Genomic DNA, 18,327 nt, shown 5'->3' on the forward strand with positions numbered 1-18,327 from the left:
ATCATTGAAGATTCTTGTGAACTCATAGCTCAAAAGTGTGCCCCTCCATCCACATATTTTTCTTAATGATCTTACCTATGATAGGTTGCAGGTCCTCCCTTCTTAACTTGAGATAGTGCAAAGGAATTCCTAGGTATTTAATAGGGAAATCCCCCAACTTGCACCAAAAAATTTGTGATGAGAGGTCAACACTATCTACATCTAGGTTAATAGTCACCAAGTCACACTTATCATAATTATTTTTCATCCCCGACAGTTGGATAAAGCAAGACATGAGCCACTTGAGTTTTTTTTTTGCATAATTAGGATCGGGGTCCAGGAATAGCATCGTATCATCAGCATACTGCAAACTAACCAAACCATCGGGAATGATGTTGAGGACAACCCCAACTATGATTTTTTTGGCTGCCTTAGCTAACATGCGAGAAAAAAACATCGGCAATTAGGTTAAAAATCATGGGAGAAATGGGATCTCCTTGTTTTAAACCTTTGCCCCCCACCCCACCCCCTCCCTCCCAAATAAAATATGGCCCATAGTATCATTAATTCTGACACGAAAGAGCTGTGTTGAATGGAGGACATAACACAACTTATCCACAAGGAAATCCCAATTCACTCATATCCTCTTCGCAAGGCTTGCAGAAGGAAACCTTTGATTCATTTTCTGTGTTGTCAAAGCTAGGAGGCATGTCGATGGGGAGGGGGGATGCATCATAGAATGACTCTGGTTTGGTGGCGCTCCCTAAATATTGGCAAGCTTCGAGGTGAAAATCCTTAGGTCCTACCATTGTTGGTTGTACCTAGGAATGATGGTGATTGCACATTGTTCTTTTATGAAGATGTCGCTTAAAGTTTCTCCCAGTGAAAAACTCATGTTCTGATCTTTAACGGTTCGATTTAGTGATGGCGGGCCTTAATCGTTTTCCTCTTAGTGTTGCTTTTTTGTTGTTGTTTTGAAGAACCTTTCTCACTTCTGGTGTTGCCAATGAAGGTGGTTGATTTTAAAGATTTTTTGCCACGAATACGCAAAGCTTGTGTGCCTTTTCATTGATAGGAGACGTGCATGCACATGATAGCCCGAGCAGAATTAAAAAGGGTTGCCCAACCCATAGATCCGTGTGTCATCCTGGATGTCCTGCGTTGATGGTAAAGGTTGTTGTTGTATGACGTAATCGCTTTGACGTAAAACTGGGATGTATGTTCCTTTTTGTTCATTTTCAACAATTTAACGGTGTCTATTCTTGTAGACGTGTTGACTGGTTTTGACATTGTCTTATGGTGCAGTAATACAGTACATTATCATCTATCGGAACAATAAATAGCTTACATTAAAGCTTATGAAGTTTGACTTTTGCGAAAACTAATGACGCCATTGGCCCATTGCCAGCTCAGAAAGCAAAGCAAGAAACATTTCATTCCTCTTGCTCCACCGTGAAATCCGGCTCCGTGGGTTTCTTGAGCGCCTTGCCGTCGCAACTGTGGCGACGGCGCCTGACGCTCCCTCCCGGCCAGGCCTGGCTGCCGCCCTCGCGCACCCTGAGCTCCATGGACGCGCGTCGGCGCTTGTGGCGGCGCCATGCGGCCTGGATGAAGCACGCCGCCCAGGTGCGCCACTGGTGGGAGTAGAAGCGGAACCTGTGGCGGATGCGCGCGCTGTGCAGGCGGCGGAACTGCGAGGCGACGAAGCGGAGGTCATCGGCGACGAGCGCGAAGGCCTCGACCTCGGAGACGGCGCGCACGGTGCGCGTGGACCTCGGCAGCGCCTCGGCGGGGCGCGGGTCGAGCGCCCAGGTGAGCAGCTCCTCCCCGCAGAACTCCCCCGCCCCGATGCGGCACGAGTTGAAGAAGCCGGACCTCCCGCCCTGCGTGGTGTTGGAGTCGAGGTGGCCCCGGATGATGAAGAGCATGGAGTCGACGGGGTCCAGCTCCCTCACCAGGCGCGTGCCCCGCGTGTAGAGCGCCGGGCGCAGGCGCTCGCAGATGGCCTCCAGCATGCGCTCGTCCATCTCGTCGAACAGCGGCACCCGGCGGACGAGGTCGAGGCAGAGGTGGCGCTTGATGTCGCGGCGGATGTCCATGGGGAGGTCCTCGAGCAGCGCCTCCTCGTCGACGCCGCGGGTGGCCACCCACTTGTACTGGTGGTAGCGCCTGACGCACTCCTTGAGCGGCTGCGGGATCTGGCGGTGCTGCATCCAGCGCTCCATGTCCGTGCGCTTGGTCCGCCACTCCTCCAGCCGCACCATGGTGGCCTGGAGGTAGGACTGCATGTTGCCGATGAGCAGCGCGAAGAGCACCAGGCCGAGGACGCCGATGACGATGGCGAAACTGATCTCGCCGATGGAGAGGCTGGTGTTGAGGTTCTGGCCCAGGCAGCTGAGGTTCTTGAGGCCCCACCAGAAGCAGTAGAAGTACTTGTGCGTGAAGGAGGAGGTGGTGAGCCGCGCGTCCAGCGCCTCCGCGAAGATCCCGAACTGGTAGAAGCCGTTGTTGCCGGGGGCGCACAGCCTCGTGACGTTGGTGAGCGCGTACCAGACGCTCCGGTTGCTGCTCACCGTGCTTGTGCTTGCACAGTCGAAGAAGATGTCCTGGCACGGCGGGCCCTCGGCGCGGCACGCCTCCCGCCAGCACGACTCCTGCCGCTGCACCGAGAAGAGGTACCACAGTGCTCCCAGCACCTGCACGCACGCAACGCCCAGTTCATAATAATGGTCACCACTCAAGAAAGAAATTTGCTTTGCTTGGAGACGAGACGAGAGACGCGAGAAATCAAGGCAACGCACGTGGCTGGCTAGCATGTAGAGTATGAGGTTGTAGGCTGCTCCGGCCCAGGCGTTTTCGGTCATGACCCCCGTCGCCATCACGATCCGCCTCGTCAGCGGGAAGATCTGCAGCAGCCGCGGCAGGTACTGGAAAATGATGCTGAAGCGGAGGACGTTCTTTATGTTTGTGATCGCGGATTCCCTCAGCTTCGGCACCACCACCCACAACACAAACTGCACCAAAGTATCGTAATGATTCATCGTGTACGACAGTAGTAATTTTTATACCGAATATTCATTTCTGAGCCGGGCTCAACTGCAACCCATGAACAGAAAAAACAAAAATCTTACTCACATTTTTTCAATCAATCCCACAAAAAAAATTACTCAAAAGTTCTGATATATTTTTTGCATTGGAAGATGTTTCGGTGCACGTGGTCCGTGCCAAATTTTAGCTAGTTTGGACATCTGAGTAGCTCTTGAAAAAGAATATCGGTCCAAATAGTACATGAACAATACACTGTTTTGTATACCCTTAATTTATCTTTTTAATGAGAAGTACCATGTTCAAACGAGCTGAAAGTTGGCATGAACTTCACGCACTGAAACATCTTACATGAAAAAAAAATCAGATTTTTTTAAATCTTTCTAGTATTTTTTTAATTTTACTGTTCATGGCGGGTGCAGGTGAGCTCGGAAGCCAAATAGCCCCTCTCTGTTTGTACATGCAACCATCCATTCTCACCTGAATTAATGCCACACTTTTTAGTGTCAAAGTTAGTCTTTATTCTTTGAGAAATTCTCGATGTTAGTCTTGATTCCTAGTTGTACATGACATCTTCTTGTTTTAAATTGTATCGTGATACAAGTAAAAAAAATGTTAACCATTTGATTTTTATTTAGTTTCGTCGGCTTTCATCTTGTTCCATATTTCGTCGCATTGAAGGAAGGTGCCACCCAGTGAATGATGTGTCAATCACACACATTGGGCAACCGACCCTAAAAACAAGGAATAGTTTAATTGTCTAAATTTTTGTCTTGACCATGAATCGGTCAAATAAAATGTCATTTATGTTACACAAGATAACACCATAAGTTCCATACTCAAAAGCACTTCGGTATGAATTTTGTAACCATGGACTAAAATATCTTATGAGAGATTGACAACCAAAGCACGAATTTGGAAAGCCAAACCGCACATTTTTGTATTTGGAGGGAGTACATGTTGGTAGTGTGGGCTGATTAATAGCATATCTTAACATAAAACAAGAAGACATTGAATGAATCTGGCCAGTAAGGCCACCATTGTCCGCCACCGTCGTCTTGAAACGCAACAGCTGAGAGCACAAATGTCCAAGAGCATCTCCAGCAAGACCTCTAAACAAGCCTCCAAGTTTTTGTTTTTATTCTCCAGAAAATTAACTGCAACAAGACCCCCACCATGCCCCCAAAATGAGGAGGCACACATTCCCCGCCAACCCCCCGCCTCCCTAAGGGTGCTTGGACAGTAAAACTATATCTAGTTTTTAGAGTTGAAGGGAGGACTTATTGGTGGGACGGGTCATTACCAAATCCTTGGATGAATTTCAGATACAAGGATGATCCAAGCCAACTAAGGCCACCACTATGGTCCACCACGATGCATCTGTAGAAAGCCTGAGTGCACCAATGTCCAAAGCTTCTTGCATATGTCCTCTAAACTGAAGGAAATATGCCCTAGAGGCAATAATAAAATTGTTATTTATATTTCCTTATATCATGATAAATGTTTATTATTCATGCTAGAATTGTATTAACCGAAAACTTAGTACATGTGTGAATACATAGACAAACAGAGTGTCCCTAGTATGTCTCTACTAGACTAGCTCGTTAATCAAAGGTGGTTAAGTTTCCTAGCCATAGACATGTGTTGTCATTTGATGAACGGGGTCACATCATTAGAGAATGATGTGATGGACAAGACCCATCTGTTAGCTTAGCACTATGATCGTTTATTTTATTGCTATTGCTTTCTTCATGACTTATACATGTTCCTATGACTATGAGATTATGCAACTCCCGAATACCGGAGGAACACTTAGTGTGCTATCAAACGTCACAACGTAACTGGGTGATTATAAAGATGCTCTACAGGGTGTCTCCAATGGTGTTTGTTGAGTGGGCATAGATCGAGATTAGGATTTGTCACTCCGAATATCGGAGAGGTATCTCTGGGCCCTCTCGATAATGATCATCACTGTAAGCCTTGCAAGCAATGTGACTAATGAGTTAGTCACGGGATGATGCATTACAGAGCGAGTAAAGAGACTTGCCGATAACGAGATTGAACTAGGTATGATGATACCGACGATCGAATCTCGGGCAAGTAACATACCGATGACAAAGGGAAAAACGTATGTTGTTATGCGGTTTGACCGATAAAGATCTTCGTAGAATATGTAGGAGCCAATACGAGCATCTAGGTCCCGCTATTGATTATAGACCGGAGATGAGTCTCGGTCATGTCTACATAGTTCTCGAACCCGTAGGGTCCGCACGCTTAACGTTCGATGACGATTTGTATTATGAGTTATGTGATTTGATGTACCGAAGTTTGTTCGGGGTCCCGGATGAGATCATGGACATGACGAGGAGTCTCGAAATGGTCGAGACATAAAGATTGATATATTGGAAGGTTATGTTTGGACACCGGAATGGTTTCAGATAGGTTCGTGCATTTTCAGGAGTACCCGGGGGTTACCGGAACCCCTCGGGGGATCAATGGGCCACAATGGGCCTTAGTGGAGAAGAGAGAGGGCCGGCCAGAGGCGGCGCATGCCCCCCCTTGCCCAGTCCGAATTGGACAAGGGGAGGGGGCGGCGCCCCCCTCCTTGCTTCTCTTCTATCCTCTTTCCCTTCTTCTCCTACTTGGACTAGGAAAGGGGGGGGGACCGAATCCTACTTGGACTAGGACTCCCCCCATGGCGCGCCCTCTCCTAGGGCCGGCCTCTTCTCCTCCCCCCCTTTATATACGTGGGAGGGGGGCACCCCAAAGGCACACCAAAATTTCTCTTAGCCGTGTGCGGTGCCCCCATCCACAAAAACACACCTCGGTCATATCGTTGTAGTGCTTAGGCGAAGCCCTGCGCCGGTAACTTCATCATCACCGTCACCACGCCATCGTGCTGACGAAACTCTCCCTCGGCCTCAGCTGGATCAAGAGTTCGAGGGACGTCACCGAGCTGAACATGTGCAGATCGCGGAGGTGCCGTACGTTCGGTACTTGGATCGGTTGAATCGCGAATACGTTCGACTACATCAACCGCGTTACTAAACGCTTCCGCTTTCAGTCTACGAGGGTACGTGAACACACTCTGCCCGCTCGTTGCTATGCCTCTCCTAGATAGATCTTTCGTGATTGTAGGCAAAATTTTGAAATACTATGTTCCCCAACATAAACAACACCCCCCAAGTTTTAAGGTTATTGGCAGTAAACTAACTCCAACAAGGTCGGTACTAGGCCTGGAAAATGGGGAGGCAACCATTCCCTCCGCTCTAGCCCCTTCCCCCACAGGTGTGGTATGGCAAATGCAAGGAGTTTATATCCTGCCTACCTCCACTGAGTCGGTGAGCTCGTGGTGTCCTCTAGCGCCCTCCCCACCCACCGTCTCCTCTCTGCCGGATCTACACATTCTCTGGCCATTGCTGGCCTTCCACGACACTACTCTCTACATATGTTGTTCTCATCCTCTAGTGTCACTCCCCCTCAACATGCCTCATCCTCTCTGTTGTGTGGCATCACCGCCTCTGTTTATGCTCCCCTGGCCGTCTCTACCCCCCTTTCCTTTACTGCTCCACCTCCTTGCCCCAGTATCATGAGAAGCCCTGTCGTCCTACCTCCCAGTCCCATTGTCTAGAGGAGCAATGAACCGAGGTAAGTTTGCCATTTTTTTCAACATGATTGATTGTCTGCGCTGAATTTGTGTACAAAATTGTATAAATATGTGGAGGAGTTCTATATAGAATATTTATGCAAAATGCAATAATTTTGGTCAATCATACATAAAAGCTTATCTAACACGAGGTTTCAGTGTGAGTTTCATATCATCTTTTATGTCAAAATGTGGGTTCAATGTCATTCTATATCGGTTTGCGGTGTGAATTTTATATCAGTGTGTATGTCAATCGAACTTTAACATCCTTTCTTTTGCGGGGATTAAGCTTTCACATCCATCTGTAGGCCAGTTTGCAATGTCTATTTCATTTGTTCATTGTATTGAGTTGTTTGCAATGACCAATCGAGGTGATTCCTATGTGACATGATGTCTGAGGAAACTGATGCTGATGCAATGTCACTAGCAATGCCACTTCTTTGCGGAACATCAAACAATGGCAGAGAAGTGTTAGCCAAGATATTAGTCAACTACACTCATAAGGAGAACATCCAATTGTGCATGCCCTGATAGCATATTAGTAATGATTGTTGGCAATGAGCGGTTGTTGAAGGCATATTAGAAGAGGATTAATAAAAAAATCATGCCAACCGCACTTTTGAGCCTGATAGGAATGCAAACTCTCTTGAGTACCATTGAAATACCATTCAACAGGAATGCATCAAATTTCAAGCCTCCTTTGACCAAATTGAGAGTCACCATCCAGGAGGAAAACCATATAAAAAGCACATGAGCTAACTTATCTCTCGGTAATTTTTCACAATATTTGCATACATGTGGGTTAACACTTCATCATTGTTTTAGCTTGCCGAAGCACATGCAATGCAATCTTGAAAGGAACCAAAGAATAAGTCATTTCCTTTTGTTCACTGTTTGCTCAAGGTGAGGAATAGTCAGAAGTTTCAAGTGCTAGTCCGCAACATAAGGATAAGGTACAACAATTGTTCCTCTCCACCTAATTTAGTTGTCGAAAAAGAAGCAAATAATGATAGAAAAATAGTCTTACACCCAACTCAACACATCCACTTCTTGTGAACAGGCCAACATGCATGAAGAAAGCAAAGGAGAATATGTACAAAGGAGGAGAATTTGGAGGCCCTACAAGAGTTGCCCATGGTCAAAGAGTGAGAAGGCAAACTGAAAGAAGAGATATGGAGATTGACCAGGTGATTCATGAACACAAACTCTCGTTGTGGAGTGCAGATTGATGTGGAAATACGAAGTGAAAATCATTTTCTATGATGTCTCCACATTGGAGCGAGATGTGAAGACATATATATGGGCAATGAGGGCACACATTGCACCTGCACTGTGGCTGCCCTCAGTGGTGGCTTTGGTTGTACTATTAGTATCTCTAGAGCTACTAGTGGCAGCCTTGCAGGTGGCGGAGATGGCAATGGTTCGAACATTAGTGGATACGCTAATGGCTAATGTTTTTCTTTGCTTATTTGTGATATTTGAATGACATTTGCTACCTGTTTATTTCTGTCTTTGAAAATATGAGTTTAAATTTGAACACTGATGTTTGAAATTGTGGGTCTTAATATCATTGAATTGTATGAACTAGAAATATCTAATTTGAATTATGGTGCTATGAGATAAATAGCATATATGAGGAAATGAGTCAAAAATGAATATGGGCTGAGAATTGAGGGCTGCTGATGAAGTTGGTGGCATTTTTTGGAGCCTCGGGAAATGGGGAAACCCTCGGAAGCCATTTGGAGATGCACTAACATATTGATGTTCTCTTTGATTCAAAAGGATTTACATACAAATTTTGCAGAATTATAATCTTTAGGAGTTTTTTTTCCTATATATGCATGTTGTTTGATTCGTAGGATTCCAGTTCACATGACTGATTTGCACTAGACCCACTTGAATCTCTTGTGAAAAATCCCATGTGTTTTTGTGCACAACCAAATATCATGCAATCCTGTAGTATTCAATATAGTTTGTACACTACATGGCAAACTCTTAATGCATATATCATTTTGTTAATTTCTAGTTTTTAGTTTGGGACAGTTTTAACCTTTAAAAAAATCCGTGTAATGTGGATTGTGTTGGGCCTAAAAAGAGATGGCTGAGAGCAGGGCATCGACCCATTGGCTAGGTAACTGGGTTAGCTGCCAGCCCGCCTGCGTTCGAGTCTCGGCTCTACCACGCGGTGCTCATAGAGTTTTTTTCTATAAAATAAAGTCAACAAGGGTTCTCATTTTTCTAAGAGCTGGCTGACGTGAGCGATCGGGCTGGCAGGTTGTCCAATCGACTGAACATTCATTCTGGGGAGCTTTCAGGCCGAATGTCTGGTGTTCTACCGTCCATTGCAGAAAAGCAATTCACTATAGTACCACATTGTTTGATTCGTAGAGTTCCAGTACACATGATTGATTTGCACTAGACCCACTTGAATCTCTTGTGAAAAATCCCATGTGTTTTTGTGCACAACCAAACATCATGCAATCCTGTAGTATTCAAGATAGTTTGTACACTACATGGCAAACTCTTAATGCATATATCATTTTGTTAATTTCCAGTTTTTAGTTTTGTACAGTTTTAACCGTTTAAAAAATCCGTGTAATGTGGATTGTGTTGGGCCGGCAGGTTACCCAATCGACTAAACATTCGTTCTGGGGAGCTTACAGGACGAACATTTCGTGTTCTACTGTCCATTGCAGAAAAGCAATTCACTATAGTACCGTGTTAAGACTCACTGGGACGTCCTTCCCCTTGCGTCGTCTCCTTCGAGGTGACCCGGGGACCCCTTCTAGCGCCGTCAAGTCCAGTCACCCCGCTCCCCCCTGCTGTCACTGTCGCCGGCCTCTGCCGCGGTGGCAGCAGGCCCCATTCCTCTAAGGGGAGGGGGACCTCCGGCCGTAGTGATGGGCAAGGCGGAGCATGGATCCCGGGGCGGCGGCCTCGGTCTTCGTGGCGATGGCCGCTGCTGCGGCCGCTCGGGTGGCGTGGTGGCGGGGGCTTGGGCGCGGTGCTACTGCTGCGCCGGCTGCTCGCGGTGGAGGTTGCTCGGCCCTCTTGCCGCGCGGCGTTATATTCTTCGGTGTGGAAACTCCGGCCCCGACGCGGCCTTCTCGCGTTGCCCGGCGGTTCTTCTCCTGCTGGTCTAGGCGGGGTGGCGGCCCCCTGGTCCTGCTTGTGCGAGCTTGTCCCCGTGTGGGATCTCGTCGGTGGAGTGCTGGCTCGCCGGATCTGGCCGGCTACGGCCGGATCTTGCCGGTTCTGGTGGTCTGCATCCGTGGGGCTTTTGCGGCGGCCGGGAGCTCGGTTCTCCGGCGTTGGGGTGCTCGTGCAGCGATGGTGGGTGCCAGATGTTAAATCTGGCTCGTCTGTTTTGGCAGATGGATGGCGACAGCGGAAGTGGCTCTGGTGGCGGTGGCGTGTTTGCTGCATCTGAGGGGTGCGGGCCAATGGAGTGCTGCGTGGGAGTGTTGGTCATGCCGCTGCACGCGAAAGCCTAGCTGATGCTTGCTGGCCGGCAGCGGCGGTGCCCGTGGGCGTCGCTATCCTCCTTGGAGGCGCCGTCGAGGAGACTTGCGCTTCCACTACTCTCCGGTCAAGATATGCGGGAGAAAGTCATGATCATGTGAAGGATCGGGTGATAGCGTCGTCTTCAACGTCGTTTTACCTCTTTCGAGCACCGTCTTCGAAGATCTTGGCCCCTTTTGTGCTTCATGTAGGTTGGACGTGCACGACATTACGGTTGGCTAGTGGGCAACCGGTGATGCGAGTGGTTGGCGTTGCGATCTGTGTGGCGATGATGATGTTGGCGTGCAAAGCTGGGTCGCGGCTTGTCCTTCTGACGTCCACGGTCCGGTGTGCCAATGGGTGTGCCTATGCTGGCTTCTGGCTGTGACAGAGAAGTCAGAGCTGCGTGCAATGTCTCTGCGGCAACGATGACTCTATGAGGGCGGTTTTTAGCGGGCGCTACTCTCCGCATGATGCGTTGGACTAGATCGGTGTGAGGCTTGCAACTTTCTCCTATGTAGCTCTTTAGCAAAATCGAAGTTGCCTTGTCCTCGACGCTTCGGTCGACTGTTTGGCATTTGTTTGTAGACAGGTCGGCCATGTGTGCCACTTGTGGGGTTGCGTATGGGTTTTCGCCTGGTTTTCATTTAATTAATCAGGCAAATCTCTTTTTCTTAAATAATTGATCAATCAATGAGATGGTACGTACAAGTAGAACGTACCTGCGGCAGTGGTAGCGCGGTGAAGAGATCAAACCAGAAGGTCCATGCAAGGTACCGCCTGGCGATCTGGTACGGGTTGATGACGAGCTCCCCTCTCCCGAACACCCGCGACGAGGGGGCGATGAAGGCGGTGCGGAAGCGGATGACGATGTGCGCTGCGTAGAAGACGTCCAGCAGCGAGCGTATCATGGAGAGCGTGAGCGCCAGCGAGTAGTCGAAGCCGACGCACGCGTCCCGCCGCGTCCCCGTCAGGTAGAGGAAGAGCGGGTCCACGAAGAGCGACGCGAGGCAGGCGGCCAGGAACACCTTGTGCCACCGGTGGATCACCTGCCCGCGCGGGTCGAAGAAGAAGAAGAGGTGGCGGTCGCCGCCGGCGTGCATCAGCGACTCCAGTTCCTCCGAGAAGGCCCGCGACAGCACCCTGTCCTTGAGGGCTCTGCCGCTGCCGCCGCTCGTGCGAGCGCGCGGTTTCTCCGGGGAGTCACGGGATCCCGGCCACCACCGCCTCGGGTCATGGGACCTGCTGCGCTTTCTGCCCGGCGGTGGTTGCGGGCTCTCCAAAGGGCTCGCTCTGAAGTGCTTCACGTCCACGTCGCTCTGAAACCTGAAACGGCAGCCGGCAACGCGCCCGGAGCTGTAAGTCTTAGAAACGATCGAGCATGAATGCATGATCAGCGACATGCGTGCGGGAATGATCGAGAAGACGCGCGCTCACCTGACGGTTCGTGAAGCACCGGACGCCATGGTGCTGTACGTGCTGGTGTTATTTGGCAACTAACTACTCGTCCGGATCATGGAGGTGTTGCATACGTGACACCAACGGTATTTATATAGGCGAATGGTGCTAGCTCTTGCCGTAGTAGAATGTGGATGCAGGCATAGCATGAGTCGTCGTCTTCAGCTGTGGGAAGAGAGTGACCGCAACAGCCTGCTCAGCCATGAGAGTCAGAAGGGCTATCTGCAATTAATTTCAACAGGGATCTTGTGATCCTAGTACTTAAAAGGTACAGAGCCAAAGGAGACCTGCACAAAAAGGTTACTTTGGACAGGCAAAACACCGACCGGGCGCATGTGATTATGTATAATGCCTACGCCGTACTCGCCTTTCTCTGAGGTTCATTCTTATTATTTGTGGCTCTGTGCATGCATGCACGTTCATCTTAGTTGTTTGTCATGGTTTTTGCCAATTCTAGCCCAGTCGGTTCAGAGTTAGCTTTTTTGTAAAAGAAACGATTGGGAGTTAGTTAGCGGGACGACTCCATCTCCACTAATCTTTATATCCACTAATCTATGGCGACGACACTGGTTTTAGATATGGGAGAGTCAGAGCACTCCACATTATCGAGTTTGTAGGTGTGAGTGATGGTTTCGGGTGGATTGATGTATGTTTTTGTCAAACCTTTGTGAAATTATCTCTACTATTAAAAAAGAATCGAACGTCGTGATGGTTCGACCTCCCTCGTACGACCCCGCTAGAAAAGATCGCAGGAGCAACCCACGTTCCCTCGCAGCCTTCCTCAACGCGATTTAAAAAAAACGACCACGACCCACTCCCGTCCCACGTCCCCTCTCGCAGTCTCCCCAACCTCTCGCTCCCGATCCCTCCTCTCGATCTCGTGAGAAAAATCACCGCCGCCGCCGCCGCCCCCACACTCCGCCGCCGCCGCCCCCACACTCGTATGCCCCGATGAACTGCCCATCTCCATTGTCGTCTGACGCCCGTCTCGGTCGCCGTCGTGCATGCCGCCCTTGTACGATCTGCTCGCCTCCGCCACCGCAACAGCCTGGGCCGATCCCCTTATTGAGCCCATTTGATGGCGACGCCAACCCATCTTTTGGTGCTGCATGCGGCGACAATGGCGAACGAGAAGAAATCAACGTATGCCACCACCATCGCCGGCTTGCAGGGACCATTGACCGCAGGTTCGAGATGATGCACAACGAGGCGGCGAGGGCCACAATGGTCAACATCACTTCAATCATCAGGGAGCAAGCTTATGGCATCAAAAGTAAGTAACGATCATTGGCTCGTACCTTACGTGATTGCTCGATCTCCTGCTTGTTCACATGATTGCTCTCTTGCTTGTTCCCTGTAGAATCGCATTAACTATTGGTGGTGACTGACTGTGCGGTGCACGCATCAGTGGCGCATCCAAATCCACTCCACTAATAAATTGTCCTCTCCATTATAAGATTCGGTAAATTTTGGCGGTGGTCACTGGTATGCCGGGAAGCTTTCAGTTTGGATCTTGTTGGCGATTCTCCATGTAGCCTTGTTGGTTCTGAATCCAAAGTGCATAGTAATCCTGAAGAGTTTGACTCTTTGAATCAGAGGAAACCAAGGTTAGCATTAATCCCCACAATAACTTGGCCTGCATGCAGTAGTATTTTGGGAGTGGAGAAACAGAGCAAGAATTCCACATACATACACTTGACATCTTCAAAGGGAGATTTTCAATGATCAATTGGAGGGCTTCTAAACATTTTTACTTATGCCTAATTTTATCATGTCAGGAGCCTGCTCTGTTAATCCACTCAAAACCTTTTGCATAACAGAGTCAGAGAATGATGCCAGTTATCTCTACCATGTTGTTTGTCATTGCGATTTGATTTTTCTTTCTTCTGTAGCAACACACTGTACTTATACCTGTAGAAGAACAACATTAGTGATGAAAGCTCTTGGTTTCCCAGGCACACTCGGATATGTATTGGTACAGGTGAAATCTATGATGGTGAAAAAGATTAACTGCATCGAATACAAAGTTCCGTAACATAGCGTATGTGCACAAGGATGCCTTTATCTGATGGTGAACTACACCTCTTCCAAAAAACACTCCACCCAAAAGGAAGCCCTGTACTATCTTGTTTCTGTCATAGGTGATGTTTTTATTCCTTGTTCTGATGGAAACATGGCTAATGTTTTTGAAGGACACCACATGCATGTCTATTTATGACCTTCCTAATATGAATATCGTTTCTTCTTGCCACCATGGATATGCATTAGTATGACATGGTTAGCTGGGCCGAACGTGAGAAGAAAATATAAATATTTGCATACACACAGGGTTGTAGTGTATAGCTCTCATGTGAATGCAGACGTTTGTTTTGACGAATCGTGACTATCGTGAGCAAGAATGAACCCAGTAAAATAATTTATTTATTTTTGTTTGTTCCTTACGATCCAATCAACGGACCGGGTTCCACTATCAGCAAAATAATTACTGAAGGTTAACTGAAAAGTCTATATCTTGCAACTGTATGTTAATGGGCTTCCACATGGGTTCATCATTCCGAACCAACATCAACTGTTGGGACTCTGGCATATATTTCTCATCAATATGGTCGCAAGGTATAATCCATTCTCTTTCTGCTTTAAACTGTCTCATGCATACTCTGCCATATGTTGCCTAATTATTTCATTTTGCTAGGCCATAAAAGCTTTACTTGCTTTCTGAATCTTACATCCACCTTTTGTTGGCATGATTTGTGCATAGTCTTTAGGCGCAACTGTTTAAATATTTTATGTTTTATTTGCTGAAGCACTACTAATTTGTCTTTGGATGGCAATAGATGATGTGTGGATGTGGGGCCTTCCTTTATGCGATGTTGGTTGGTACCTACACTTTCGATCCATAAGATCACACGAATTTTGAAATGAAAACTGACAAGTCAGGTAAGTTGCCAGCCGTTCAACTTTGCAATTCCACAAGTTAATACTGAACTCATATTGCACAGATTATTAGGTGTTCAGTGTTCAATTCCAGACTGTGCACGCATATCTAGACTCCGGAGTCGTTATCTCAAGGATCTTCTTTGCCAACATGGGCTATGATCTCGACATAGACAATGGCGGAGAGATAATATATGCTCTGTATCTTGTAAATGTATGTGCCGAAGTAGCTGCAGCCTTCCACCTTATGAACAAGTTCTGTCAATGGTCAGGAGGGGCGAGCCCATCAAAGATTATGTTCAAGGCTACAACTTGAATCGGAATCTCTATTGCTATGTAAATATGTGGTTCGTGCCAAGAAAATTCAGTTAGTTGTGTGATTCTATTTTTGGTGTTCCTTTCTGTTAAAAGTTAAAACCGTAAGTCAAATATGTTTCTTACCAAAGTTAATTGCATGAACATTGAACATGTCAAAACTGAACAGTGTATCGAGCACCCATCTTGTATTACAGGATGGAAACATATATACATCATTTGTACATGGCGAGCGTGGAGTGAAAAACATCCAGATGCCAGTCTGCCAGCCAGTCCAGATTCTGAGCGGGGCAAGCGGGTGTGCGAGTGGTAAGCATCGGACTATCCCCATTATATTCTGAGCGATCCATAGGAAAGTAATTATCTTATATGTGATTCTTTTTTCAAATTAAATTAAATTGCAGTTGTCTTAAGTCCAGTATAAAAACCCATTAGGTTGTAACTACCATTACTGATCGATACAAGAGTTTTAGCTTCTTGTCAGATATGTGTAGCTCTTGTGTCGGGAAGAAGAGGATGGCTGTTTTGTTGGTAGTTATGTTTTTTCTAACACTGAAAAATAAAAAAGAGTTAATGATCTCCGAGGAGCGCACCAGTGCCATTAATGCTTAGTGTTAACAAAACTATGTGTCATGGTTGAGAAAATCAATGTTATTTTCTTGTAATTGACAATGTTTGATTGTACATTTAGTTGGGTTGATATGTATTTGACAGAGGAACGATATGGTTGAGTATTCTGTGAGTAGCTCACTGGTTTTGCATTCACTGCCAATGGGTGGGTACAAACTTTTGGATCAAGGTGTGTAAGACATCAATTATCTATGTTGACGTGAGCCACCCCAACCCCACGGCAGTGTTCTGGTCCAAGAGCCAAGTGCGGTATGAGCTTGACGAGAGCTGCGACGTGGGCATGGTACACTGCTGATGCTGCCAGAGGAGGTTGTGCAGCAGTTGTGGTCGGGGCGGACACCATCATCATATGCGCATGGTTGGTGTATTCTTCCTTGGACTGTGAGGTTTGTATTGGCAACTTTAAGGGAAAATACGCTTTCGAACATGGTGGTAATTACACCTGGTTACATATCTTATTTTTAAAAATTTCAGAAAAAGTCAAAACATTCCAAAACTTTTCCTAACAAACTTTCTGGCGTACAAAAATGTTCTGCAACAAAACATTCCCTAAAAAATCCTGACAAAATTGATATATATTCTCTGACAAATAGAGTGAACAGTACAGTGTATACAGCGACAAATTCATTTTTTTACGCCCACAACAACATGAAAGTCATTTCTTCATGAAAGTTTTTATACGAGCGCAACAATAAATCTACTTTGTTCGCAAAAAGTTTCAGATTTTTTTTCGAAACGGAGGCAAAAGCTTTGCCTCATCTCATTAATAAAGAAGAAGAGAGTTGCCCGGTTAATAAACGGAAAACCGGGCGAAAACCGTCACAAACCGCTGAGCGGCACACTCATAATCACACACCCACCTCACATAGAGAGTCTCGTCAACATCACACACCGGTGTCATCGTCATCACTTCGCCCCAACAGGCGTCATCACCCTCCCTAATCTCCGAGAAAGCGACTCCGACTTCTCCGAAGACAAATGTAGACCCAACCTACATCGTAGAGGCTATGTGAAACACAAGAAGCCCCGCGCCAAACTCAGTCATCCGCGCCAAACTCAGCCATCCGCGCCAAGGACAGCACAACTCCGACTCTGAAAGATAGCTCCGAAGGAGAACTAGGCAAGGTTGGCGCCGCGGAAGACCATCGAACAGACCACCTGTTGCCTGTCATCGTCGCCACAGGGCCCCCGCCGCCACAGCTCCGACTTCACCGCAACAAAACAACCCAAGGTAATCTGCCCACGAACACGCCGAAGAAGAGCCGACTATCGCAACCATTGCCGCGTCTCCGACATCGCACACACCCGTCATCGTTGCCACAGAAGCCTCGACGCCAACTCCACCAACTTCCATCGGTCCCGCTGGATGATGCCTAGCTCCAAAGACGAAGCCCTCGAGAGGGGATACGATGCTAGAGCACCGTCATCGTCCGATCCCATGGATCTAAGGTTTCCCCCGAAGCTGCGAAGATTGGAGCTGAGAGTACCTCGACGATGCCAACAAGAAGGAAACGACGCCTGAAAGTGTCGCCATCGCCGGTTCCAGACACGCCGGAGACAAGCTTTCGCCCGGGTCAACCTCTCGAGCTCCGCACATCATGCATCAGCAAGCCATCCATCGAGCCACCGATGTCAAATTCGGCCGGATCTGACCACCCTCACCCTTCGCGACCTCCGAGCAGCAGATCCGCGCCGCCCCGCGTGCCCAACACCTCAACACTGTGTTGCCTCCACCCGGGCTGCCGCACTTCCCGAGCAGCAGCCGCCGACCACGCCGCTGCACATCCTCACGACGACAGAACCAAGCCGCCGGGCACCTCGTGCCGCACCTCCCCGCACGGACGCACCGCGACCCGGCCGCACCCGCACCTCAAGCTTCATCTCCCGTCTGACCGCACCCAGTTTCAGATTTTTTTGATTTTCTTACAAATTACTAGTTTAAAAAACAAATTCGGGTGTAATTACACCTGAGAGCCATATGTTGCCGTCCCAGCTTCAAGCCATGTTTGGCATTGCTGCCCGCAACGATTCTCTCGATCGAGCGGGACTCAGTTGGTGCCTTATTTTAGTGAAAAGCAATCACAGTTCTTATATTTTTAATTAATTGTGTTATGAATAAATACATAAATCTCATCATCAAAGTCTTTATTCTAACCTTGAGGTAGGAGGATTCATACGAGTGAAACTATGAGCTCTAATGCAATGCTAAAAAAGGGAGAGGACTTTGCAATTTCTGATGTATGACATTGCTAAATTGTTTTAGAGATTGTTGAATTTGTCAGAGGGAGTGGATGACAATGCTGCAAGCCATTAGAAGTCAGGGACGATGGGAATGACTATGGTAATTTGGCGAGTTAGACAGAAGGCATATGGATTTGGAGGAAGGTGAAAATGTAATAGCTGAAGCAGAGCGACTCATGATATATTCATTTGTTTGTTCGTAGGTTAGGGATGATAGAAATTAGTATGTAGGTGGATGCGAATGACTACGACAATTCTACGAACTTGAAGAAAACATAGGAGGATTTATAGCGCGGTAACAAATGACTCAATGACTGAAGCGTTGAAGCTGAATGGCCTTGCGATAGATCACCTGTTAGCCCGTGGCAACGCACGGGCATTCAACTAGTTAATAAAGATGGCTGCATGCATTGATTGATGCAGAGGCCGGGGGTTTAACCTCCTTTTCCAAAAAAATATCCACTAATCTATAATACCTAAATAGTTTATCCTCACTATGTTATTTCTTTTGACATGCAGCATATCCACATCCGCAGTACTGCCACGTCAGCGATTAGCTAGAGACTTACATATAGGAC

At 47.6% G+C, this 18,327-nt stretch overlaps 1 protein-coding gene and 1 long non-coding RNA gene across 4 annotated transcripts; one reads left to right on the forward strand and one right to left on the reverse strand.

Annotated features, from left to right (window-relative positions):
* Positions 1-1,262: 1,262 nt before the first annotated feature.
* Positions 1,263-11,740, reverse strand: LOC123144720 (protein CNGC15b). The gene is made up of 4 exons (XM_044563938.1): positions 11,609-11,740; positions 10,894-11,497; positions 2,781-2,993; positions 1,263-2,675 (listed from the first exon to the last, which is right to left on the reverse strand). The coding sequence occupies exons 1-4, from the start codon at positions 11,635-11,637 to the stop codon at positions 1,413-1,415; spliced, it is 2,109 nt and encodes a 702-aa protein (XP_044419873.1). The 5' UTR covers positions 11,638-11,740; the 3' UTR covers positions 1,263-1,412.
* A 721-nt stretch (positions 11,741-12,461) lies between these two features.
* Positions 12,462-16,060, forward strand: LOC123144721 (uncharacterized). 3 transcript variants are annotated; one of them, XR_006471870.1, is made up of 6 exons: positions 12,462-12,902; positions 12,990-13,236; positions 13,585-14,566; positions 14,629-14,982; positions 15,076-15,187; positions 15,593-16,060. It is a non-coding gene; the product is annotated as an uncharacterized lncRNA (long non-coding RNA). The 3 variants fall into 3 exon arrangements; XR_006471868.1 differs by having other exon boundaries at positions 13,585-14,982; XR_006471869.1 differs by having other exon boundaries at positions 13,585-14,910.
* Positions 16,061-18,327: the final 2,267 nt, after the last annotated feature.

This window comes from Triticum aestivum, chromosome 6D (genome assembly GCF_018294505.1).
Source record: "Triticum aestivum cultivar Chinese Spring chromosome 6D, IWGSC CS RefSeq v2.1, whole genome shotgun sequence".
Classification (NCBI taxonomy): domain Eukaryota; kingdom Viridiplantae; phylum Streptophyta; class Magnoliopsida; order Poales; family Poaceae; genus Triticum; species Triticum aestivum.